Source organism: Atractosteus spatula, chromosome 19 (genome assembly GCF_055471065.1).
Source record: "Atractosteus spatula isolate fAtrSpa1 chromosome 19, fAtrSpa1.hap1, whole genome shotgun sequence".
Lineage (NCBI taxonomy): Eukaryota > Metazoa > Chordata > Actinopteri > Semionotiformes > Lepisosteidae > Atractosteus > Atractosteus spatula.
This window is the reverse complement of record NC_142724.1, coordinates 5,522,631-5,549,377: the sequence shown is the minus strand read 5'-3', so window position 1 is coordinate 5,549,377 and position 26,747 is coordinate 5,522,631. Positions and strand designations below refer to the sequence as shown.

At 39.1% G+C, this 26,747-nt stretch overlaps 1 protein-coding gene across 1 annotated transcript; it reads right to left on the bottom strand.

Annotated features, from left to right (window-relative positions):
• Nucleotides 1–13,588: 13,588 nt before the first annotated feature.
• On the bottom strand, nt 13,589–26,716 carry ythdf1 (YTH N6-methyladenosine RNA binding protein F1). Its single transcript, XM_088937683.1, has 6 exons — nt 26,396–26,716; nt 25,927–25,951; nt 23,094–23,173; nt 17,361–18,911; nt 16,074–16,118; nt 13,589–14,796 (listed from the first exon to the last, which is right to left on the bottom strand). The coding sequence occupies exons 1-6, from the start codon at nt 26,420–26,422 to the stop codon at nt 14,770–14,772; spliced, it is 1,755 nt and encodes a 584-aa protein (XP_088793809.1). The 5' UTR covers nt 26,423–26,716; the 3' UTR covers nt 13,589–14,769.
• Between the last annotated feature and the right edge of the window lie 31 nt (nt 26,717–26,747).

Below are 26,747 nucleotides of genomic sequence, written 5' to 3'. Positions count from 1 at the left end.
GAATTCAACTATATCAAAATGGAGTCCATAAAGTCGTGCACGAGAATAATGTGATTTCACAGTGATTTTATGAATATCGAACTTGCATGTATAATAAATACCTCTAAACTGTCAATGTAAAAAAATAAGTTAAAACGCCGTCATGATATAGCTCTATAATGGCTCCTTTAACTCTATGCTGTATACGTTTTTGAGATCATCTTTATATTAAGATTTTTTCTTAAAATTCAAAATTCCGACTAAATCAATTTTCAGTTTGTGGTCATTTAGCGCAAACCCGATGCACCACACACATATTCCATTTTCCTACTGAAGTCAGGACTTCCTATTCTCCATCTACCACGGACTATAGGAAACCGTGCGCCGTTCTGAAATTGCACATCTTTTCTTTACATTGCGGCAGTGTTTGTGGAAGCATAGTGCGTGCCCCGTATAATCAGCATTACAATATCATTTATGAGGTACAAAAAAACATCTTAATGAAGAAGCGTTTAAAAATCCATATATTGTTAGCACGCCTTATGCGGAGAAGCAAAATGGTTGAAGGACGGATGCAAAAAAGGGAAAATAATGATCCGTTTTCTATATATGAATATGTGGGACTGTATATGTAATAATAATGTCATGCGTTCTCTAGAATGTCAGCTCCTATGGTTTCAAGGACATCTTGCTGATGAGGATTTGGTTAATGGGGAAGAACTTGGGCCCTGGTCATGACGTCATTAGGTCCCAATGTAATCCTCTTGTGCTGAACCCAATCAGCAGATGGGTTGAGAGTGTCTGGGATGGAAACAAGGAGCTCTAATCCTCTAGACTGGATCAGATGAGCTGAAAAAAACCCAGGGCTGGACCAAAAACTGCTGCCTAGGACGATCAAGATAAAAAAGGGATGAATTGAAAGAGACATGTCCCAGTCCTCTTATAGACATTGACGGAGTGAGGGAGAGGATACGGGGGCACGCCGAGGAAGCTTTAAGATGTTACCAGCTGAAAGGAGCGTCCGGTTTTCAAAACTGGCCAGGTCTTCTCATTCTTCGCTCTTGCAGGGCAAGGAAAGGGTGTGAAATAGCCGAAGATAATGAGAGATCGACTTCTTTTTTTCCCCCCTGCTACACCGTAATGTAGCCTGCAAACAAAACAACAGAAAGAAAGCTAACGTGCATCCCTGACGAGCTTTAGGAGGGCGTTTGCCGTGGACGTGAAGAGATGCTGCAGTTGTGCTGTGCTACGGAGGGCATTCTCCTTGTTACAATGGAATGGGTAATTCAACCAGATAGTATTGCTATACTGTAATTATGGGGTTTTTAAAGAGACAAGCGGTGGTTTAAAATCCCAGTACTGGGTTGCTTTCGTGGAAGAGGAAAACTGTAACGAGCTGTGATTTGATCAAGAGAAACCAACGAACACAACAGTTACATAAAGGGTATCTTAAATTCTGAAACGCAGAGCTACACAGCATACTGCTACACCGCTATACCGCTGGAAGGCGATAATCCTTGCGTTTCATTGTTGTCCTCTATAATTAGGGTACGACTAACCTACGTGGATTTCCTGTGTAGTCTGATTTTTTTTTTTAAAGATACGAATGCGACAACATCCTTTATATTAGACCTGCGAGATGCGCTTTAAGGGTTAAAGGAAAAGTAGAAGTATTTTTAGATGAATCTTGCATGCATATCCGCGTGCTACTGTGCGAGATAGCATTTCTGTACGCGAATTTTCTGCTTGTGTGGGTTGTTTAAAAAATGTTCAGTAAGTCGTTTTCAATTAGCGGTAAAATTGGCATCCCCTATATGGATTATGTTTGAAGTCAGCTACGTTTCAGCCTGAAACGCGATAAACGGTGATACAAAGCCCCTCATGCGAAGTGGGCTCTGAGGACAATAGGAGTGGAGCACTTTACAGAGGTTCTGAGACGTCTCCGCTGACTGTTGCGACTGGTGCCTTCTTGAATGTCCTGCTTGACAGCATATACGGTAACTGTGGTGAGGGGAGGGAGGTGTCATACAGGGCTACCGCTCTGCGTGTTCACAGCGGACCTTGATTTAATGTCCATACAATTAAGGCACGCGGTGAATGCCAAGAGAGGAACTCCAAAAACTGCATACCGAAATCATGTTTTGCATGAAACACACCAGATACATTAGTCGAGTCGCAATTTCAGCCTAGGTAAATGACTGTGATCTCCATGACCTCACTATTCTTTTCTTAGGTTATTCAAAGTTCTCCTTAGGCTGTTGCAGTTTTTATTTTGCTGTTGCTCGTTCCAGTTCCAGTTAGTTCCTAAACGACGTTCACCTCGTTATCAGTATCCGTGTGGGTTACGTGAATGTGAGTGTATATATTCTAAAAACAGACGGAAAAAAGAACTACCCGATGTTTGAATTCACGTCCTTATGTGCGCTACTTGTATTAGAGACATCATTGTGTATATAATGCAATACTATCGTACTATATTACTGTTGGAAACACTGTACCGTACGTATTCAGTACGTATTTTAGCATGATTTACCTTGATGTTTTTCAGCATGCGTATTATTCAATTTAATAAAAAATAATTAACACAGGACAAAGTACGGACACGCCATAGCTAAATCTGGAGGCATTTTGTGTACCTACTATGTAATAGGGGTTATGCAGTAGCATATAGTACATAAAAGGCCTATCTGTATCTGTAGAGAGATATAAGGGAATGCAGTTCGGTGACCGCATTAATACATGCACAATACACTCGTGTGCACAATATACTTTAGACGCAAGTAAACATCAAATATGAAGAAAATAATTCAGAAACAAAAGTCTTTGCAGGCCTGTTTCTGTTTTGCGTCCCCCAGCGACGTTTGCGACACTGTGGCAGCCTCATTTTAATTTTTTATTTCCCCTAATACCTATGAAGTGAATTGGAATCACTGATCATTAGACGCTACTGCTGAGGTTAATTGCAAAGTACACTCTCTTGCTCCGAGTCAATCTACTGTACAAGGACCTTGTCGGGTAAAATAGACAGGTCATATATACTCATGGACAAGCAGGTTAAAAGGATTATAAGGCTAAAAGGAGAACGAATAGCATAATTCTGGCGTTTTGAACTAAGCATGACTTTATTTCCTTTGTATGATTACATGATACTTTTATTTTTAGGGGAGTTCAAACTGGATTGGTTGATTGGTTGGATTAAGCAGGCATTACAGTCTTAATTTATAATGATGACTAATTTATTAGAATTTTTTTCGTAAAGCATGATAAGACTTTCACGTGTTCTAATTTGATGGTTGTTAAATATTAAAGATAGCTGACAGTTTGCGTTGTCTGTTGTCAATCTGGGCCAGGAATTTTATATTTTAGTTTTGCTAAGATTGACTGATTCAATCAGTTGTAAGCATACATATCTGTGAATCATACATATATCGTTTCACATTTAAAAAAGAGTTCGTGAGTTTTCTCATTAACTCCGAACAGTTCTTTCTTAGGACTCACTGGATTTAAAGTGATAAAATGATTCACATGTCGTACAATGAAATGTTCTTTTAGTCTATGGTTACCGTCTTAATTACTGCAACAACTTTGCACGGCGAAAAATCTCGTTCAAACCTCACTAAACTCGCTGTAATATGAAACCATATAAGGCAATGCAGTACAATTCAATCAAAAATTCTACAGTGCTAAACTGTCGATCGCACGTTTCTATTAAAACAGCGCCACCCATCGAAATCGGCGGGAGCAAACACAGACTATTGTATAGAATACACGACACTACTGTGTAGAATAAAACGTTTTTAAAAAACAAATATTTAAAATTCAATGGAGATGTGTATTTCTACAACACACAATTTTGTTTTCTCATACTGTAAGGTTAAAAAAAGTTTAAACATGTTAAAAACATTATTTTTATGCATCATTGGAAGAAAAACGGATCCCCCCGCCTTAACAAGAGTGGAAATGTTGTTTAAAATTTTATATTGTTTTTAGCATATCGCTTTAGTGCATGGATTACTTATCGATTGCATGAGTCAATTTCAATTTTATTTTCGGGGTCGATACATTAATTACACAGCACATATTGCTTCTAAGCTTTTTTGTAGTTTTCACTGTAACTCAACTGCAACCATCTTCCTTGAAAAAAAATCCTAGAATCTCCAATCTGTTCTGCATTCAAGACACGGATATAATGTATGGATATAGTGCATCGAACTAGATATGGATAGTAACAAATTGCCTACCGAGACTGAATTAAGGGGCAACGATTTCGCGACTTGAAGACTAAAGGTTCGCGGATCACAGCCATCATTGAGATACACACTCAAAAAATGCGCACTAAAACGATTACATACAGTATAGCCTTTCACTTAGGAGATGCAGAATTGATATCCGCTGTAACAAGGAAGTCATCGTTATGGCACCCACAGCACGTTACAGCACAGTGTTGATTTTATTTTACGCAAGATCACACATATAAAACTAAAAATTTCATTTATGATTTATATATCGAGAGATTTCTTCTGGCCTGCTTATACTGTATGACCCCAACTGATGTACCCTGTGCCGTGACACAAATACGATTCCTGTTCCGGGACGAGGAACCTACAAATGCCTAAACTTCATTTGCTCACAAGACCGAAAAAATAGGCTACGAAAATCAGTGTAAAGTAGGTAGCAGACGCCAATTTATTGTCAAGGTGGCTTAGGTTCCCTATAAATAAGTGATGCATTGCAGGCAAAACTGCACCTGCTCAGACGTTCCCCTACTGGCAGTATAACATGTACTGCTGCAGGCCTCTGGTGACGCTGAACTTTTTTTTCTGTCCTGTGTTCATCTTCAGTGTTGGCGTGTCAGAGTAAATACTTTCAGTAAATCAGTTCGACTCGGTCTTTATACAGGGCAGTTGTCAAGCTTTGCAATCACCCTCCACAAGAATACCACTATTAATCTAGAAATTACTAGAAATTCGCAGTGTATGCAGGGTACAAGGGTCATGGATATGCGAAGAGCAGTGGAAAAAAAATAATTTGTCACGTCTATATAAGCAGATATATTGCACGACGTCTGAACTACACTCCACAGTAAAGGGATTATTGCGCGTCGCACGCAACAAAACATATATGCACGATGTGTTTAGAACTTAACCTTAATCTGGAAACTTTGTAGAGTTGTAAAATGTAATGTCTCAATTGTTTCCGATTTGTCTTAGCACTTACAAAATCAGTATATTAAATTTAATTTTTAATTTAATTTACATAGAGTCTTAATGTTATTTAACAGATGCATAAAATGTAATATTGCAATGCAACTCAATTCATTTTAAAATCAACAGAATTTGCAATATATATTCGGCGTTTGATTTAGTTGATTAAAAACGTGTAGCAGCAAAGGAGGCACTGCATCTAATCCTAATGTAGGATACTCTCATTCGTGCTGCAGGACAGCGAAGCTTGGGTACACCAGCTCCAATATCACCAAACAAGCACCTTTGTATGTGGTGTATCTCTTTAAAGACTTACTCTGCGACAAATATTCTAAAATTGTATTCTATTTCAGCCTTGTGTTAAGCACTGCAATACCATAATCATTTTACTTAATCGGTTATGAAAAATAAATATCGATCACGGACATAATAGTCTTTCGTCAATATTAATATTGCCAATAACATCCAACCAACAAAAACATGGGAAATATATTGATTTTTTTAAATTTGAACTATAACCACCATTATACCAATATGGCTACAATTGTCCCGTTTTTCTCCTTTTTTATTCGTAAAAGCGCTTACCTAAGCAGAATTCAAGTCAGCATATTTAACGTTCAAATTTAAAGACCCGAAAAAAACCCAGGGAAGAGAATTTAAAGTAGAGTATGATTTTTCATCCCGAAAGAAAATGTAAATCTGGTCATTTAATTCTCTTGTTAATAGTTCTTCATTTACTCAGTCTGAATAACTAAGAAATTGGAAAATGAATTGTATTTATTGTGTGTATTATCTCTGTCTTATCTGTGTTATATGGAGTGTTTTAAACTTACATATGTATAATATATAGAAATAACAAATCATCCCACTCTTAAATCTCAATAAATGTAATGAACCACAGATGTATGTCCTATTAAGAGTCAGCATTTGACAAAGGCATTACTACAGTACGTATGTAAACTTAAAACCCTCAATTTAAGACAGATGAAAAATTTTAGCATCGTATTTTTTATAAACTGCTGTTTATGTTGATGCTGTCATTTTGGGCTTGTAAAATTTTGAATTGTTGTACTTGAGTATGCTGTTTTAAATAAAAAAATCGAATCCATGTGCATTAGTAATTATTTTTTTACGATCATCGCATTGCCTTCAATCGATATTTTTATTATTCACCTGCTCAAGCAGGTTCATAATTACCCCCCCCCCCCCCCCCTTAAGCCGAAATAAATGTGACCCTAAGTTTGGGTTAAATAAACAGCAGTCACGCGCCCTTGCTTGACACAAGAGGAGCAGATGGCACCTTGATTAGATTTGTAGGGCAAGGTTGTCAAAAGATATATTTACACCAAAACGATGGCAGCATACTTCGTGAGCAGAAGGTGATCTTTAAGCCTTGAGGCTTTGGTAAAACAAAGAAGATTGTTGTTGAATTTACGGGTTCTCATAGTTTTACCGCACAGGAATTTCCCTGTATCACTACAATGATCCATTGTATCACTTCGTATCAGGACATCCAGATATGGTCCTTATAACCCACTGACTGCGGATTCTACTACCAACTGAGCTCTTCATTCTTGAATTGAACCCCCAAATTTAACTTAAAATGTAATCTTTTTTCTAATAAGACGTCCATTTCTTTTTTTATTTCTCGGTTCCGCAACCGTCTTCCATTTTTCATTGCAACATGGAAAAAAATCAACTTTTATGAACAAATTAAACAATTACAGAGAGAGAGAAGTGAATTAAATTCTGGATTCGATGAAGGCTGACGAGGTCCACGATGACGCTGAACTGAAATCTAAAACGGCAAGCCTCAGGACGGCCTTCTCCGGCGTATTTAGCACGCAGGCCTCATCTGAGCTGCGTTAGTCGTAAAAAAGTCGTAAAGTTTCTTAGATGTCGTGTGAGGGGGCGCAAATAAAGGTACTGGCTTACCGGCCAGGTGCCGAATTGATACTGACTAGCTGGTGCCTATTTAAAAAGGAGGCTCAAGACATTATTTGTCCTCGATAGATTAACCTCCTTATTCTCTGGTGGCTCAGTGTGGATCATGCCGTGCCCTGTCATGCTGCATCAGCGCAAACCTCAAAGTCCAGGAGATGTTGACGCGGCTGACCTAATAGGATGAGCATCACCTTCCAGCGATGCAAGGGCTCCTGGCTAAGTGAATTACAGCCTCGCAGCTCCACCATTTGTCCACCCTGGGGTACTTTTAGGTTCCGGTACGTCCTGTGGTTCGATTGACAAATGAACAAAACAACAGTTTCAGAAACATCTGAAGTCAAGCGGAAACGCCCATTGAGCGCCTCGACGGTACTATGAAGGTAAAGACAGCGCTCACCCTCACTACAGAAAGGTAAATTCTCCAAAGACATTCTCGGTGGATTGCTTGGGTGGCCTGACCTTACCAGCATTTGAAATACCATCAGGGAGCAAACTACAGAGAAAGCCATAATTCTAAGACATGACACAATTCTGACACGAATCTGTCATTTTTAAAAAATGCTTGTTATCACTCTCGATTTCATCCATATTTTATGAGAACGAAATGGTTATAAACGATTAGAAAATGTACCACATTACTATATACTACACATCTAAGTTAAAGAGTTTCTTTCTAAATTGGTTCCCTGTTACGCGTTGGCTGTACTCCGTGAATGTAAACCCGATAAATCTCGTCATTTGAGAAGGACATAAAATGTAAAAAAACCCACAGATGATACCGTAACGCTTATAGGACTGCACTATGGGTGAACAAAACCAGCGGTAGCTTTATTACGTAATGATACACTTTCTAATCTGAACCACACTCAAGACCAATATTTTAACAGCGGACAAAACCAATGGTCACAACGTTATATCTCCCTGGCAAATTGAAGGAGAATAAAGAAGGAACAATCACTCTTTTTAAATTCGATCATGCTGTACCTTTTGTCTCAAAAGCAGGCAGAATCGTCGTTTTATTCATTTGATTTTATGCAATGCACCTTCAATCGAAAAGTACTGCACTAGGCCTAAACGTGAATCTGTTTTGCTTGCTGAATCCCCCCACTTCAATCTCCCGGCGAAGCTGGATTAGAAAGCGTGACATGTTAACACGAGGAGTGAACAAACCAGCCAGCAATGCTCTCAAACCAACCTCTTAGTTACTGAGTTCTAACAATCGTTTCTCTTTTTAAACATATGAATAAGACAGACCATAGGTTTCGCGCTTATTAAACGGAAACGCTTAATTGTGTAAACTTGCTTTTAAAAATACCTTTCACGTTGTTCACCCCTTTAAGGAAGCCAAAAGCCAGAGTGCACCGAGCACACGTGCCGTGCACGTGGTAGCAATTAATGTGGCAGCAGCCTTTTTAAAGCGGTACCGTTCGAAATAGCAAAAACATGGTTAGATCACGCAATACCTTTTATATTATAAAAATCAAAATCCAGTAACTGTTAAAAAGATCAGCCGGTAAAAGCCGTGAAATATTCCCAATGGAAGAAAGCAGGTAATCTGATCATTTTTTGGGGGAAAAAAAGCTATAGGACACTTGTTTCCTAGTACAGTGTTACAGAAAATGCGTGTTGCCATGGCACTTGTGATCATTGCATCAAATACAATGAGTGCTATATTTGCCCTGCAAAAAAAGACACATTCATATGTAATGTAATGTTGTAAGTGTCGCTGCCACCTCCACATGCATACAAATACAGTACATAAAGTAATTACGTAGAAATTGTGTCAGTATAGTTCTCTTCATCTTGGAGTTTTGCGCAGATGAATTGCGCAATAGGCACGGCTAGCGACCAAGTTCAGCACCATGGAGAGTTCTCCAGCTGCCATCTCGGCAGTGCTGCTTGTACTGGTCTCAATCCAAATTCACACGCGTGAAGAAAAGATTCGCTGTGGAACGTCAGACAGAATACAACAGAGGTGAAAAAGTGTGGTTTTCAGAGTTCGGAAATCTTTTAACCAATCTTAAAACATGAGCTCCCTCTGGCGGCAGAATCCTAGATTAACAGGAAGAGAGTGCTCAAAAGGCTTATAGCTCAGAATATGATCGTATTTCTAAACGGAATGCCAGGCTAAAGAAAGTTACCTTCAGTGTTATCTTAAAAAAACATGTCAGAGTGTGTTCTAATAAGGAAAACACTATCAACTTTTGTTTTAAACTTAGTCACACAACAAATGAGGGATTTTAAATGCATGTGACGTTTACAGCATTAGAATCGACTCAGAATTTAAGGTTGTGTTTAACTTACCAAAGGAGGTGACTTTTCAAAAATAAAGCTTCCACACAAGACGGGGAAGCAACAAAAAGGACAATAAAATATTAAAATATGTGGTGAGTGTAGGATTCAAATCTGGTTGCATTTAGGGTTTAAAATAGGCACTTCTTTAAAAAAAAAGCAATCAGGACAAAACTACCCACCTGTTAAAACAGATCCCCAGTAGTCTTGTAAAACCATGATTTGTCTGGTATGTCTTTTGAGTGTACAGATAATTACATCAAACATACAAAAACAATCCAATGTCTAGAACATGAACTTTTAAAGACTCATGCTACACTGAAGACAAAGTGGGCATCCTGAAGTACTGAAACACTTTAAAGACCCCCTTTTTTGTGTGTGGAAAACATTGTAATAAAAACAAGATGCTTCAAAAAGACATTAAACTAAAAAGCTTTAGAACTGGTCTCTGAAACCAATTCACCTGTATCAATCCTAACTATCTGGTTATTAAAGAACCCATGGTTCGCCCTGTCCTGGCTATGTTAGACTCTAGGCTTATACAATCTGTCCTACCTAAAATTCCCCACTAAAACAATTGATGGATCAATCTCTCACTTCTTTATCCGATTCGCATGGGTGCTGTACTGATGAAAGGGGTGCCCCCCCATGTGTAAAGCTACGTGGAATACTTTAAATGAAGAGCAGTACAGAAATGCATTTTAAATTAGAACTATTAAGAACAATCTCTGAATTAAGGAGGAGGGTTGCATTCATGGTTTCTTCCACTAGAGGACTCCAGGACCTTAAAAATAAAACATACTGTCTGCAGCTGTACCTGAGTGACACATCATAGCCAGACTAAAGCTGTTCACTGGCATATGCATGCAGCCTGCAGAGTTTCAGTACACATCTTGAGTAAAATGGAATGAAACCAGACATGCCAAGGAAAACGTACTGACCTCACTCATGCCTCGTAATATACTTGCAAATACAGCATTACATGAAAAGCAATCCCACCTTTGTGCTTATTCAGTCAAATCAGATGGCGCTTATTTTTAAATGAGCGATTAGAGAACTCTAGCACAAAAAGATGGGAGTATCATCGGTTCGAAAACTCCTGTATTATGTGTACATAATATTTACACATGTTCTCTGTGCCAGGGTTTTTCATACTTTCATATTCCCAAGCCAAATTAATGCTTCTGTGAACCCAGAACTGTTATCTGGTGTTCCTCAGGGCTCCATACTGGGCCCCTTACTTTTCAGCATTTACATGTTTCCACTTGGTCAGCTTTTAAGATCACATGGCCTCAACTATCATTTCTATGCTGACGATACTCAAATCTATATCCATATCACTGACGTGGTTGTGTCTTTTCCAATTGCATCTCCAACATAAAAGCATGGATGACTCAAAGTTTCCTTAATCTAAACTGAAGTCATGCTTATTGGCACCCTCCCATTAACTTTGTAAAGCCAATGCTATAACCCCATCTGTGGATGGTACTGTACCTGAGCTTCAGTCTAAATTGAAAAACCTGGGGGATGATATTTGATTCAGGCTTGACATTTGACCCACATGAGCAGCATATTGTCAAAACATTTCTCCCACCTCAGAAATAACATTAGACTACCCCCTATGTTATCACCAACTGTGGCTGAAAAGCTGATCAATATATTTTTCTTCTCCCAGATCGACAACTGTAACGTTCTACTCACTGGGGTTTCTAAATCCACCTTGAACAAACTCCAGTATTTCCAAAATTCAGCAGCCAGAATCCTGACCAGGTCTATTGCAAGTGATCACATTACTCCTATCCTGGAGTCCTTGCACTGGCTTCCTGTCACTTTTCGTGTCGACTTCAAAATCCTCATGCTCACCTATAAAATTAGGTTTGGGTTAGGTTTGGCACCCCAGTACCTGTCTTGAGCTCTTAACACCCTACTCCCCACCTCACCTCGCAACCCTTGGCTCTTCTAATTCTGGTCTCCTATCTGCCCCCTAAGCCTGTCTACAACCTATGGATGACAGGGCTCTCTCCTATTATGCCCCAAAGCTCTGGAACTCTCTCCCCAAGGATATCAGAGAGTCACTTTCTCTAAACTCAAATCCAGACTCAAAACCTTTCGAAGAGCCTTTACTTAACTGGTTCTGTTCTTTACCCCTCTGCTCCTACTGTATTTACTACCACCATCTACTGTCTCCTCTAACTGTGTATTGTCATCATGTAAAACTTGTGTATTTTTTGTCATCATTCTGTAAAGTGCTTTGAGAAACCACCTTTAAAGGCACAATATAAAATAAAAGTTTATTATCCCCGGTTAGTACTTCCATGTTTTGGAGTCTGACACAGCTGTGATCCGATTTACATGGTACTTTTCGTACAGGATAACCTACATCAAATCACCAACCTTGAAAACAATGGATTTTAAAATGTGAGGAGACAGAGAAAAACAACTAACGTGGTTCTTGCTAAATAGATGTTGTTTATTAAGGCTTGTATTCTCCTAAAGGAAAGAGGAAAAACAAAATAATCCAATATTGTTTGGTTTTTATCTTACAGGCAATATTCAGACATTAACTAAAATGATCTAAATACAAGTCTAAATGACAGTTCATATTTTATTCTTGTAATTGAGGTCCTTTCCTGTAAATAGTTTTAAAAAAACATAATTAGCGGCTTCCTAACATAGCAAATATCTCCTAACAATAAACACGTGCATGTTATTCTGAGTACTAAAGCAACAGGCATCAGCACTGTTTCATGCTTTTACAGTCAGACAAAAGTTAAGCACCTTCCTGCATTAAGTATGCAAAATAACGAGTATCCAGTGCAATCAATTTCAGAATCACATGCTTATATTAAATGGAAATAAAAACTATACCAACCCAAGGTTTGGTAAGCCTACATCACAAAAATGATAACATGCATCAATGAAACCATTCATTCATGATTTATCCTCAACAGACAGGTTTAATGTTTAACTTTAACACCTCTGATGATCCCAATAAGTCTCAAACTGTCCAGCAAAGCCACTGCCAAACCATAAAGATTGTGACAAGGATAATTATTCTCAAAATGGCCAAGACTAAAAAGGATGGTACCACAAAGTTTAGAAATCAAGTGATAAAGTTTGATAACGAAGGCCAAAAGCACACAAAGGCAACAGATACCAAATACCAAACAGTTGGTATTTATAGAATTTCTCCAACATCTGTTAACAAGACTTAAAAATGAGCATGTAGTCGAGATCCTGGACGCACATCGTAGAGATCAACTAAGATTAATGGCTGAGAGAATCTACAATAACTTTGGAGAATATGGACTGCAAGCCCGAGAGAACAGTACAACGATACCTCAACAAGCAGGGCACCTGTGGACTTAATCCAAAAAGCAAACTTCATCTAAAAAAATGCACAAAACACAGAACAGGTCAGAATCTACATGGACAAGCTTGATAATTTCTTGGCAAACTCACAGTGAATCACTGAGAAAAAACTTGAGACCAAAATTCTTATAAAGATGAAAGGAGAGGTATTATCCTGAAAAGGTCATCGTAACCTCTGTAAGGGTAAGAATAGTGTTAACTATAGCTGATCAGGCATTGGAAAACCTTTACTTGATCAAAGAAATGCAGTACAAATACCATATTGCTAACATTGCACTGACAGTTGCATGCTAATCAATGGCAACTTCAGTTTATTGTACAGCAATGAACTAATTTACACAGATCAGAACACTAAAATGGCTCATGCAATCACCTGACCCGTGTTCTCCCCCCAAAATGCAATGGTTGCTCCCAATGAGTGCTTTGCCCTTAAAATAAGGATGATTTTTGTTTTGTAGACAATTCCAAAGCTACTAAAACACACTGTTTAAAGACAATAATATTCATTTAATTACCATTAAAAGCCTGTGAATAGCTTTTTCCTGTGCCCGATTCATTTTACACTGCAGTTGTTTTACAATATTATGCACACTGTATATAATGTTACTATTGGTTTTCTTTAAATATTAGAAAGTAATCTTGACCTTTTCAATCATTTTGCATAATTCATGCAGGAGGGCAGACACTTTTCTTTAACTGTAGAAATCCAGTCAGCAGCCATCACTCTTTTATAAATCGTTTCCCCTCATTCAACAACAAAAAAACGTTTTCTCAAGAAATCACACACAGAAACCATATTTTTCTTTTTTCACCATCAGTGTTGACAGTAAATCAGTAACAATAATTTCAGGTTACACACTTGAGGCTTTATCCATCACTATGTGCTCCTACATTAAAGCTTAGCATTTCTGAGGACAAATGAAAAGTTCATTAAACTGAGTTTAAAAAGCTTAAAAGCAAAAGAACTAGATTACGAAATGACAGTATATGTGATTTAAAAAAAAAAACATGATTTCACATGTAAATGTTGCAATTCCATCATCACATTCTAATTAAAAAAAATAGCAACGTCTTTTTAAAAAGCTGTAAATGCTACATTTTCAGACTGGATTAAGGTCATGGACAACAGAGCTTCAGATGGAGCAATATGTGCTACAACATTTATAAAAAAAGCAGGAAACTATCATCACTGGATCTCGGATTCTAAAAAGAAACTTTACAAAATGTGGTAGTCTTTCACCCCAAGAACAGAGATCCAGAAGTGCTGCCCCTGAGATTCTTGAATGAGTCCCTTTTCCCCCCGATATAGTGGTATGGTTATCGACAGTAGATTACTCCGTTTTGTTTTAAGCATCTGACATCACTGTCAGTAAACAGTAATTTTAAGGCTCACAAGATAAAAAGAGCATTTATATTTTTAGAACCGATTTAAATTGTTACCACAGTAACAAGTCAAGACATACATACACAGACTTGTATTACATATGAATATAAACTACTGAAAGGTTGTCTCACAGTAAATGTGCATTTAATCTGCTCCCTCCTGTTCTGTTCTTGCAATAACAAAATCAAAAACCTCTGCTCAGTTAGGCATGGGCACATCTGGCAATCAGCTCTAAGAACACTGCTCTTGGTGAACAAGAAAGAATACTACACTTTGGGTTTTGATCGTACAAGACAGGAACTGACTGGTTTAATTGCTGATGCTCACCCCAATTAATATTATTAAAAGAGGGTAAAAGAAAACGGTCACCAGTCTGACTAAAGAAAGGTAGAAAACAAAGGCTGTAGCTAGTAATACATAAAACAGCTTATTTTCCCTGCACAAGAAGGTAACATTGGAGCAGAAAGCTTAAGTCTCGATGCTGGCTGGCAGCCTGACATCACCAGAATTAAATAGAAAAGGTGGGCTATTTTTGCCTGTTAAATCAAATATCAGTCTTGGTAAAACCGTTGATCAAGCCATGAATATATTCTTCTACTGTTTACTTCGATTTTGGCGTTCCTACAAAAAAAGCAAAAAAGAAAAAGGTTAGGCAATGTGGGAGAAAAGGGTCATAATATATCATACACTGCTGCAGTATATTATGTTAAACAAGTTCTTGAAATCCAAGTCTAGTAATTTTAATCAAGACTCATTAATGCTCAATGAATTAATACCCAGATTTGTTCAATGGTGCAAAGGCTGTGTTGGTCTATTCTTACCAAAAGACTTGCTACAAAGTTCAGTGAAAAAGACTTAGAAAGGTTCCTCACTGTGGAACACTGCATAATTCTATTCAACTGCTTGCTGTTCAGGCAGATGGAAATTGCCCCTTTTAGGTTAGGGGCATTTATCTTTGATTTAGTGTTACCAGCAATGTTATGGCAAAGGATTGTCTCCTTTCCATTTTCATGCCGTCTTCAAACGTCTCCAAAAAAGCAAGCATTACAACAGCTGAATGGAAATGCAATGCAAATTGACTGCAGCACTGTGTTAAATCTCCTCAATGACAAATACAAGAAAATCAAGAGAGAAGACAGCTTAACTTGAAAACGTACATTTGTCTAAGAAACCTAGTCCAATAGCCAGTTATTTTGTTTTGATGCTAGATTGGCGTTACGTGTAAGAAGACATAAGAAAAACACAAATGTTGAAAACTGGTAGGGCAATTGCTGAGCAATGGGTTTTTGGAATGTCACCATTCAGTGGCACCCAAACAGTTCACAGTGTCACATCTGGTTTGAGCTTATTTCATTCACATACAATTTCTGTTTCTCATTTTATGCACGCGCCCAGTTTGGAAGAGCCAAATATCTGTACCATGGTTTACAGCGATGACGACTCTCAGACTGCATGGGGAGAATGTGACAAGACTAGCTCCTCTGACAGGCACACCCACCTAGACACTTCTGTCCTGCTGCCAACTCCAGTGCCCCTTAAAGGAGGGTTACCACCAAACAGAGGTGTGGCATGTCCCTCTCTGACAGGCTTGCAGGTGCCCAGGAAGTGGCATGAGTCACCATTGGGCCGAGACAGAGCCTTGTCTGACTAATTCCAGCTATTTATTTTCTATTTCCACTGGGGATTCTGCTCACAGGCAGCTTGTGAGACATCATCCCGGCTCTACCTCACAAATTCATCTGGGCCATTGAGCTCAGCCCACACAAGTGTCTTCAACCCTGGAGCCATTCTCCAGCCCTTCCCCCATATTTCATGCTGGCAGTAATGCGAGCCACTGTATCTGCCTCCCTCACCAACTCTTCCATCAGGCAAATAACAAGTAAGAAAGAATACTGTACCTGATCCAGTCTGGACCGGTTCTGGATCAGAGGGGGTTCAAAGTTCTAACAATGGAGAGAAGGAGTAAACATGCTCAGTGACTGTGAATAAAATGTTTCAGAAAATCTATTACCAACAGTACAATGTCCAGACAACAATATTACATTTATAAAAAGTTGTTTTAAATTGTGTTTTCTAAAGCATATTTGTTTTTGTGATGCAAAAAAAATAAGAACAAAAGGTCAATTTTTCATCTAGCTTAGAGTAAACAATGACATTCAAAGATTCAGATGCAAATGGGGTTAGCATTCCATATTGTTAACATTTCCCAAGTGGTTTCTTAAACCCAGACAGAATCTGACTGATAAATTTTGGAGCATAGCATATTAATCTATGTGCAAAGTTCAGTTACTCTGCTTTTCGGCCAATCTGATGCCAAAAAGGAACTACAAAGATAAATGCAGTTTCCTGAAACTGATTTCTCTTTAAATGGAAGGGTATTTGCAGGCCATTAAAACAAACATATAAAACAGAAATAAAAATACTAAGGTTAACATAGGTAGTAAGCTTAATAACCAAATTACAAGTTAAAAGACTACTGCAAAAAGATTTAATTCAACCAAAAAACATTTCTACTCAAAATGAGAATTTGGTACACATTTAATTGATTAAATATATTTACTTACTGCAACTTCTAAGTGCTGGTAAAAGTTAGATGTTTCAAAATTATGGAAAGTTTGCATTCATTCATTGTGTTACAATTAAGAATTTCTTTCAAAACTCATAGCTAATTTTAAGATTCCCCACAATATAACTTACAGTTTGTGGCTCGGTTTTGAATTTCAGTGAATGTTTTGCTATTATTAAAACACCACATTTCAAAACAGTAAGGTACCCGACAAAAAATCCAAATGCAAACACTGTTAGGTTCTACTGTAAAGCTGTTGTGACATCCCAGTTAAAAAAAATAATTTCAGTAGAACTTATATTTCATTTCACAAACTGGATGCAAAGGAGACCAACTGATCAAAGACCTTAAGTGATAAGTCACCTGCCTTAATTCTAAATCACTTGAATATACATAGACTCCCGTTTTTGCTTAAAATTCATTGAAAGCAATGGAGCCCAGGAATCTTTTTCAAAGAAACATTATTATTGTATCTCACAGCACGGAATTTGTAAGTGTAACATTAAAAACAAAAAGACTGGAAAGACTAAAAATTTCAATCGGATTCATATTTGATTTCCTTCCAGCTGCAGCCTCAGATTCCAGTTCAGAAAAGAACGAGCACGGTTAACGCGTTTACCTTGCGAACAACCTCCTCCTCTTCTTGTCGCTTTTCATAATGTGAAAAGTCATCAAAGATTGAGGTGGTATGCTTGTAAGTTGCAATAATTTTAAGCACTTGCTTGGCCTTCTCCAGGGGCACCTCCTGCGTGTCTCGAGAGTTAGTCACGGGCTTGTTGTCGTTGTTTTCCAGGCGGATGTGCCTGAGCTGGCTGTTGGGAACGTCTTTGACAAAGAGCCACTTGACGTCGAACTTGCCTTTCCATTTGTCCTGAGACCAGACGCCGGCGCTCGTCCCATAGTCCACGGGGGAACGCATCTCGGCCACGCCGCAGAAGTGTCCGCTGCCGTTGACGCTGAACAGCAGGTAGACGGGGCCCTTGCCGTTCATGGCACGGAAGGCGCTGTCCAGGCGCTTGTTGCCGTGCTCCGTGCTGCACCAGATAGAGTACTTGATGGAACGGTGGATGTCGTCCTCCGAGTAGCTCTTTATGATGAACACCCGCGCGTTTTTGACGTTCCAGTCAAAGTCCTTGGGGTTGTAGCTGTGGGCCGCGCGCAGCTTCTCCAGCACCGGGTGAGATTCTGCCCCAAGGCCCGTGTTGCTCAAGGAGGCACTGCTAGAGGAGGTACTGTCGGTGCTGCTACCCTGGGCGCCATAGCCTGGGTTCCTGTTCCGGGGGGCCACCCAGCGGTTTTGGGGCTGCAGATTCTGGCTGTGATTCTGGTAATGTTGCAGGGGTGCCTGGTGCTGAGGCTGCATAGCAATGGGTTGCATTTGTTGTGCCATCTGCTGGGCAGCTGATTGAGGAGACAGGACCTGCTGCTGCTGTTGCTGCTGAGGCGGGAGAACTTTTGTCACAGGGCCTTTGTTATCCCAAGTGCCGATGTCCATGTTGTGTTTGATGGGCGGTGGGGGTAAGGCTCCGCCTACCATTGGCACCCCAGGCTTAGCCTTTTTTGGTTGTGGCTTGGCCGGTTTGCTGGCAATAGCTGCCCAGGATGTGGGCTTAGGAGGGGGCATGCCAATCGCCGTGCTACCATTTCCCGTGATCGCACTGCTAATCCCCGTACTGCTGATGACAGATCCCACTGTTTTGACAGCAGATCCCGTCACATCACCCCCAATCTTGAGTCCCACCATGCCTTGCTCGATACTGTTCATGCCCGGAGCTTTGTTTAAAGTGTCGTTGTGAAAGCCTGTCTGTCCATCCACCAAAGTCCCCCCCAGGGAGCTGGGAGGGTAGCTGTAACTGCCACCATAGGCTGAACTCTGAGTCTGCTGTCCCTGAGAGCCACTGGTTCCCCAGGTTGAAAAAGCTGGGTTTTCAGGAAAAAAGTTAAACCTGTGCTGGTAAATATTACTTCCAAGTCCTCCGGGTTGGCCGAAAACCGTATCGTGCATGAAATGGTGGTCTCCATTGCTCAGCTGTCCATAGGTAGTCAAGTAAGGAATCGGAGGGTCTCCACCTGTAGACCAGGGCGCTTCACTTAGAGGATAGGGAAAACCAATGGAGGGGGCATAATAGCTGGACAAATATGGATCGGTCATGGACGGATAACTGCTGCTCTGTTTAAAACAAAAATAAAATAGTGTCAAACAGTTAAGACAGAACAACGATCAAATCTGATGAGCAACTCAATTTGCAGTCCTTCCATTTCACAGAAGCACTACAGCAGAACTGATACCTTGTTATATTGATCCTACTAAATATCACATAAAACAGAAGCTGGTTGATGTAAAATTCTCAGATGCACTGGAGTGCAAGTTTCTGGTTCCCCATTTCCCAGTGAAACATATCTAGCTCTCTTAGGAGAAGGCTAATCTATATGCTTTTAGCACCACCCAAAACATTCTATTTTTCCCACTTTGTACATCAATCAATTTGATCTCTTGCACAGAATAAGAGCACAAGAGAGAATAACATGCCTCATTAAAATACACAACATACTTAAAAAATAATGAAAGGAAGCCTAGTGTATAATTGCTTTTTTAGAACAAAATGCAACTAATATTGTAAGAGAATGCCATGCCATGCAATTTATTGGCGAACAGGGAAATGGAATAAATGTTTAGCAAACTGAGAAAAAGATAGAGTTGTGCATGTAGTTGGTACTGTTATTAAATATTTTCATTTTTTCTTTGTTTATCCAACAGTGTTTCTCTTTTACTGCGAAGCGTTGTAACACAGTGCACAACATAAAATTAGAGCTTAAGCAGATTTACATCAACTCAAAACCCTCCTTGGGAATCAGCATCTTAAAATAGGCCATAGTTTGGTCTAAAAAACACATACAATAAATAATGAAAACAAATTCATGATATTGCCCTTCTCAAGACAAAAACCCTTAGCTATACCAAGTTATCCTGCTATACCCATCTCACTGCTCAACATACACTGAAGGCACAATACAGGCCTCTTGTTTTCACTTTTAAATATTAGATTAAGAAAAGAGTATAAAATAATGTTGAAAGATAAAGAAATAAAATTAACATTGAATGGTTTCTTTTTATACATCGATTCCTGTATGAGACATACACACAGAACAAATACTTCAATGCTAATGGATGAAAACAGTAAACTACCCATTCCACAAATTTAAAAAGCTCAATCTGGGGCAGAGGGTATTGTGTTACTGTGGATTTGGATTCATAACAATAACATGAGGACAATCATTTTGAGAAATGGCCTTCTCTCTTTTGTCTCCTTCTAAAACACTGAGCTATACACATGCATACAGGACCCAGTACAGAATATAGGATTATAGTCATTGATGCATGCCATAGCTGTAAAGGAAAACATCCACAATAAATAGGCACTCCATCAAAGAATGCCACTCAGTGCTTCAAGGGATCTTAACTGTTACATGTTATTATTTTTTTATCTAAAGAACTCAAAAGGAGGATATTTTAGATTTTAAAAAAGTCCTCTTAATGATATTCTAAGAAATACTGCATATATACCGTAGTAAATCTTACTCACTGAGGGCATTAAGTGCATCAACAAATCGTCTACAAGTGCTTCTCTATAAAATGTGACCTTGCAGTCCTATCTTATAAATACTTCATTAGATATTATCCAAAAATAATCAATGCTCTAAAGGCTGACCTCTTACTAAATTATCTTCCATGCACTACTTAAGACTAGACTGATATAAAAGGATCCTTCTGTGTTCAGTACTTTACTGTTCTAAATATAATACATGTGCTACAAAATTCTGTGGTGTCCACTGAAATGTAATTGATTACTTAAGCTCTCAACCAGGTTATGACAAAGACTGGAAAGGTCAATTGTTGCTGGTTATGGGATCGGATATATTATTGATAATTTACTGAAGCTTGATTTATAATTCATGATTTCGGAAATTTGTTGAAGTTGCTACACTTGTTACTGTATGCATACTTATGTGCAGGTGCAGAGAGCTTGCAGAGTGATGTAGGCTTCTGCATCTAAATCATTTATTCCTGAAACAGAACTAATTCTAATTTTTCAGAATACAACATTTAATTGCGAAAATCCTTTACTACCTTCTGGCAGTGATGAAAAAACAATCAGCGTTTTTATTTCCATAGACCTGTGCAGCACATTTGTTATGTCAAAATGATACCTTTTAATACTCTAACATGGATTTCATCCAGATATTTGCATCATGCTGAACACTGGAATGTGACGCACTCTAGTGCTGTAACTAGTTTGCATATTTTCCATCACCAAGTCATCTGCTATTTTTATTTACATAGGCCTAATGTATAACTGGAATTTCCTAAATGTACAACATTTTAAATTCACAATTTGATTCTATTGCCAGGAAACACTGGCCCTTCTAATGATAAAGTGCGAGCTAACATTGATGAAATTCAGTCAAAGAAATCACATCACCAGTACATATATAAACTGGCATTTATGTGCAGGAGATTTAGTGGAACAAGGTTAGATTTTCTTGTGTGAGGACTTATCTAGTGCTGGTTCAGGGTAATGGCAGTAAAACCTTTTTGAAGATTAATCTTTTCAGAAGCATGCTCTAAAGCATGGATTGCTCTTCAAGTAATTTCCCAAATAAAACCTTGAACATTTCCATCTGGGTTACAGTTTGTGAAATGCTGCACTTCAACATTAAATTTTCATCACCGTAAAAGCAATATACGAAACTAACAAATGACAGCAAAACAACTCATTTATTTATACAACACCATCTTAGTTATCGATGGTTGTTTATTCCGTTGTATATTTCTGTTTTTACTCTGTGCTAAGGTGAAGTTATTTTTGTAATCCTCTGCTAATTATCATACAGTCCTTAATAGTGATCGGCTACTTGTACCTGTCAGGGAGACTAAACTGAAAAACACTCTTACCAAAAAAGTGCAAATTAACAGAACATGTTTGGCTCACAAATTCTCCATAAGGCAAACTTACCAAAAGCTGCAACACTGCTCCAACAAACTAACAGCTTTAACTTCAAATATACAAGTCAGGTAAAGCACGAGAATGTTCTGGGAGACAGGACACCATGTCTGTGCTGTAATGATTGATGAATAGCTGCATGTGGTGGGGCACTGACATCATACAGTTCTGGCAAATTGATCCCAAATAACAGAGGACCATTATCTATTTAATAAACATTGGTCCAGCACCAGCTGGACAAAATAAACAGAAGAACATTTATCTGAATCTTTTCTTGCTGTGTGTAAACAGTATGATGAAGTTACAACAGTAACCTATAGACAGGCCAAAGTCTGCAGATTTTAATTCCTACGCAAAGGAGTTGTTTAAAAAGCCAGTTAACTAAGTCACCAAATTTGTAATCACCAATAGTTGAATACATGGCTTACAGAGAGAACTTCTGCAGGCTCTCAATGCAATTTGTTTTGTGACATGGTGTAAGCTCCATATTGCCTCAAAGAGTCGGAACCAAAAGGAAAAATGGCATGTCTCTCACTTCACTGCAAACCTGGAGACTCCCAGCAAGAGGCAGGGAACCTGTTCTTTAAATTCAGAATCTCCAAAACATAGGCAGTTTACAATAGCTAACTGTATCTTTCATATCTCGGCTTGCAGCTACAAATCCTTTTACTGCCCCATCTAACCCCCTCACCCATTAACACATCACAGGCCAGTACTGGAGGTTTAGTGCCAACTGGAGGAGAGGGACAGCACCAGATGCCTGCAAGCACCTGGGAGGTTGCAGGGATCGCTGTATTACGGAGAATAGGCAGAGAGACAGGATGAGATTAGTCAGCAAGGTCTTCGGCGGATCTCAGTCAACTGCGCATCACTGCTTGGGGAATCCCACTCATAGCTGAGTAGTGACATAACCCAGACAGGAACCCGTGACCAGAGCCCAATCTGTACTCGAGTGAGAGCCTTTTTGCTGACTAAGGCACTTATCAGGCCCCCAGGAGCCTCTATTTTGCTTAAATAAAAGAATCCTTTTGCTAATGAATGCCCTCAAATGACTAGTAATGGTGACAATCTCAGACTGGGGACATCTGAGCCATAAAGTGTGAGCTGTGTTTTGAGGCACTTCATTGGTTGAACCAGAGACTCAACTGATGTCATTTTAACTATGAAGCAATATACCCATCAAGCACCTATTGATCACAACCGGCAACGCTCAGATTACAATTCAAGCCAAGAGCTTGCCTTATTGTCATTGTATTGTGCTTTCACAAACATAATACAAGCTTTGTATACAGTGTAAATCAACCTGGATAAGGGCTTATGCAAAGCAAATAATTCTGATAAATATTTACCTGGTTAGACTGACCAGTGAGGTAAGGTTCAAAATCATTGTCATGAACAGTGTCCTTTTGATGAAGAGAACCATTTTGCACTGAAACAAAAAACATTGACAGAAAACATATCAATAAAAGTAATGACTTTCTTTCATGAAAAAACCTAAATAGAAACAACAACTCACAAGTTATTAAATCCAAAAACAGTATACCCATCACAAGATGCTACCTCTACAATGTGGTACTTCAGTTGCCTTATTCACGTTGTTTGGCATTATAGGAGCATAAGAGTTCACATTCAGCATTTTTAGTTTTTCTCTGCAAAACCTCAGAGCAGCACAAGTAATGTCTGTTTTTTACCTGGAAGTGAATCACACCAACAAACCTGACCCACAGTAAAAGTCCTATGGAAAATGCAGGCAACCTAGGCTTCCTTTTGATGTTATGGTTTCTGTTTAGTGTTAAGATGATTACACTCAAGTGCACCAGTGTGGAATGAAAGATGTACAAAAGGCTTCGTGAAGATGCAGCATAGTTGATAAGGTAGCCTATACATTTAACACGTTTAATTAAACGTGGTGCGCTGTACTATCAGTTTTCATCTTGCCAGCAGAGATTTCACTTTTTTGTTATTTTCAGGCAATGAAAAATCAAAAGTGAGCATGACAACCATTTAGAAGAAAATCAAGCTGCTACTGTGCAAAACCGTACTTCCATTCTAAGTCATTTAGTTAAAAACTGTACTTTGAAACTGATAAATGGAGATATCACAGTTTTTCTAGCTGGCTTATCCCTGTGGAGTTGAACTGTATGTGTATCTTCTATTTCATCAACACTGACCTGATCTTTTTTAAGCATTTAAATATGACCCAATAGCAATGAAGGCAATGACATACAGATAAGAGGAATGTTAAATGCCCATGTGTTTACAGTTAAACTTCCTTATCATGTCCTTAATATGCAGGACATCTTCATTACCATTTAGATTATTCAGTGTGGATCTTGTATGTAATGTAACAGTATTGTGAAGTGCAATTCCTTTAATCACCCTCATACAGACAACAAAATATGAATAAAAAGAATTATTTAATGTACTAAACAGGATGCATCATCACTTGTCCTTGGGGAAAGCATATACTGGTAAAACTAAAAGACAATATAATATCTGAACATCCTTAAACATCAGAATTTCACTTATCCAGTAGTCTCTCGCTTGCAAAAGAAACTCATGCAATCTTCTCTCAGGCAAGAGGGCACTGAAAGGTTCACATCTCTCTTAAGTCACCACCAGGCATTCTGGATTTCTTATCTCTGTTCTTCCACCACTCATGGAGTGAGCACTGTATCCATTTTAAGCCTTTCCTATAAGCAGAACCTGACTAACAAATTTTGAACTAGAATTAAAATTAATTTAAATTCTAAATCTTAAAAGAGTCCATTTGAAATATTTATATGTACATTTACATGCATGTTGATTTATTTGGGGTGGCACAGTTGTACAAGCACAGCTGTACAGGTTCAACTCCTGGGATGCTATCCGCACGTTTGTGAGTTCGTATGCTCTCCCCAAGTGTTTGTGTGGTTTTCTACCAGGTGGTCCGGCTTTCTCACGCAGTCTGGACAAACACTGGTTGGCTTTTGGGAAAATTGTCCAGGTGTGAGCGTGAGCATGCCTGTGTTTCTGTGTGCCCTGCGACGGACTGGTGACCCATCCAGAGTGTCTTCTGCCTTGCGCCTGTTGCTTGTGATAGTTATAATTATAGCCTGGTGGATTTTATTTCATTCTTGCTTCTTTTAAAAACAGAGCTTCAACTCCAGCGGAATGCCAACAATTAAGGAACATTTGTCTATATCAGATTCTTATCTACCCAAGGTGTGTGTCCTGACGTAGGACTGTGCATAACAAAAAACACTGAGAAGTGCCAATTTTCTTTTCTAATAAAAAAAATGGTGTGCCCAATTGATTTTAACACCTTTACTATTTGCACTGGACAAAACCCCAATTCTTGGGTGTGCCTTCTTTTGCACTTTTTGTTGCTACTCAAGACTAAGCATAATTATTCCTCGGCCTGTATCAGCAAAACACCTAATAAAACTAGGAAATAAATGAACAGGCACAGGTACAGCACTTTCGGAACTGCAGTTTAAACTATATCAAAGCTAAAACGAGCAGACTGTAGATCTCCCCTCCACAGCTTTAGCACAGTTTTCCTGACAATTCAGAGGGGACAGGGTCTCACATTACCCTACCCAACGCTAACATCCTGCAAAATGCAACGATACCACAAAGGTAATGCAACTGGTCCCGGCAAACGCCATGACCACAGTGTTTGATTTCTCATTAAACTACTTAAAAACGAGCTCCATCCGAGTCCATTAACCAGTTTTAACACAATGCGAGGCGATATAAAAAAAAAACCTAATCAGGCGCTGAAAGACACAAACGTAAATGTAGGACTGTAAGTACAGAACCTCAGAGCGATTACAAAGTGTACAGGAAGTAAAAAACCTATCAGGTGACCCTTCTGGAAATTTAATACAGTAAACGGAATCTTTCAGGAGTCAAAGGCGTCTGTCAGGCCTTCTCCTGATAACATTTAAAATCACATAAAGAGCACAAATTCATCCGGTGATCAATAGCTTCTGCGAAATCTCTCCCCCCCCCACACACACAAACACACAATGTATGTCGTCATCAGGGGCGCAATTTCAAGTTTGTTTTTTTTTATCACCTACGATTACTTATCGAGTATAACAAAGCTTAAAAAAAAATTTGCCTTAGCTGGAAACACGGAGCTCACAAAAACGTTACGGGCTCTTCCACGGTGCGAGAGACCCGCAATTTCCTTACCTTTAGTTTCTTGTCCTTTTGGTCTCTGCGTTTCCATTTAAACGGTAACATGCAAGAAAACAAAACAGAAACAGATTACACCTCGGTATCCCCCCCCCACCGAAAGGAAAGTGATCGTGAAAAGGGGCAAGGATGTGCCCGTGAAAGTCAGCAGATCCTGAATATAAAGAGAACACTCCCTTCTAACTTAGCACATTCCCATTGTCAGCCATAGAAGAAAAAACATCCACAGGACTGAGTGATAAACGAAACCCGAGCCTTAAAACACGTCAGGCTGCTGCGTTGTAGTTGCAGGGTTACTAACGTATGGCACTCGCTCCCCTGCCTCACAATTTTTTAAAAAAAAATGTTTTCGATTATTCCCAAAATGTTTTAGGGGCTCGGAATTTCCTTTCCTTCTAATTCAAAGTAAAGGCCTCAAAAAAGAGAGAGAGAGAGGAAATGACCCGGCATATCCAGCCCTGCCTACCTGAGGGTCAATGCTTGTGGCAGACATAATTCATTAAGCAAGCCCCTGGATTGGAGTGGAGCCTTGATCAATGTTTTCTTTTTTTTTTTCCTCCTTTGCTGTTTAAAAAAAACAACCCACAACGTTTTCCAAGATCGCGTTCCCCAAGTTTCGCCCTGAACCAGTCCACTCGGGCTCACTTTTAGTCCGGCCTAAGGGCTGTCTGGGTGTTTTATGCCCGAGCTCCACAGTTCTTTTTCAGTTTAGTTCCTCCGGCTGTTTCAGTCCTGCAAGAAGCCTCCCTCAGTTATCGTGCAGCCCAGATCACTTCCCCACCAATGGCCGCTCCATCCGGGGTCTCAAGAAAGAGGGT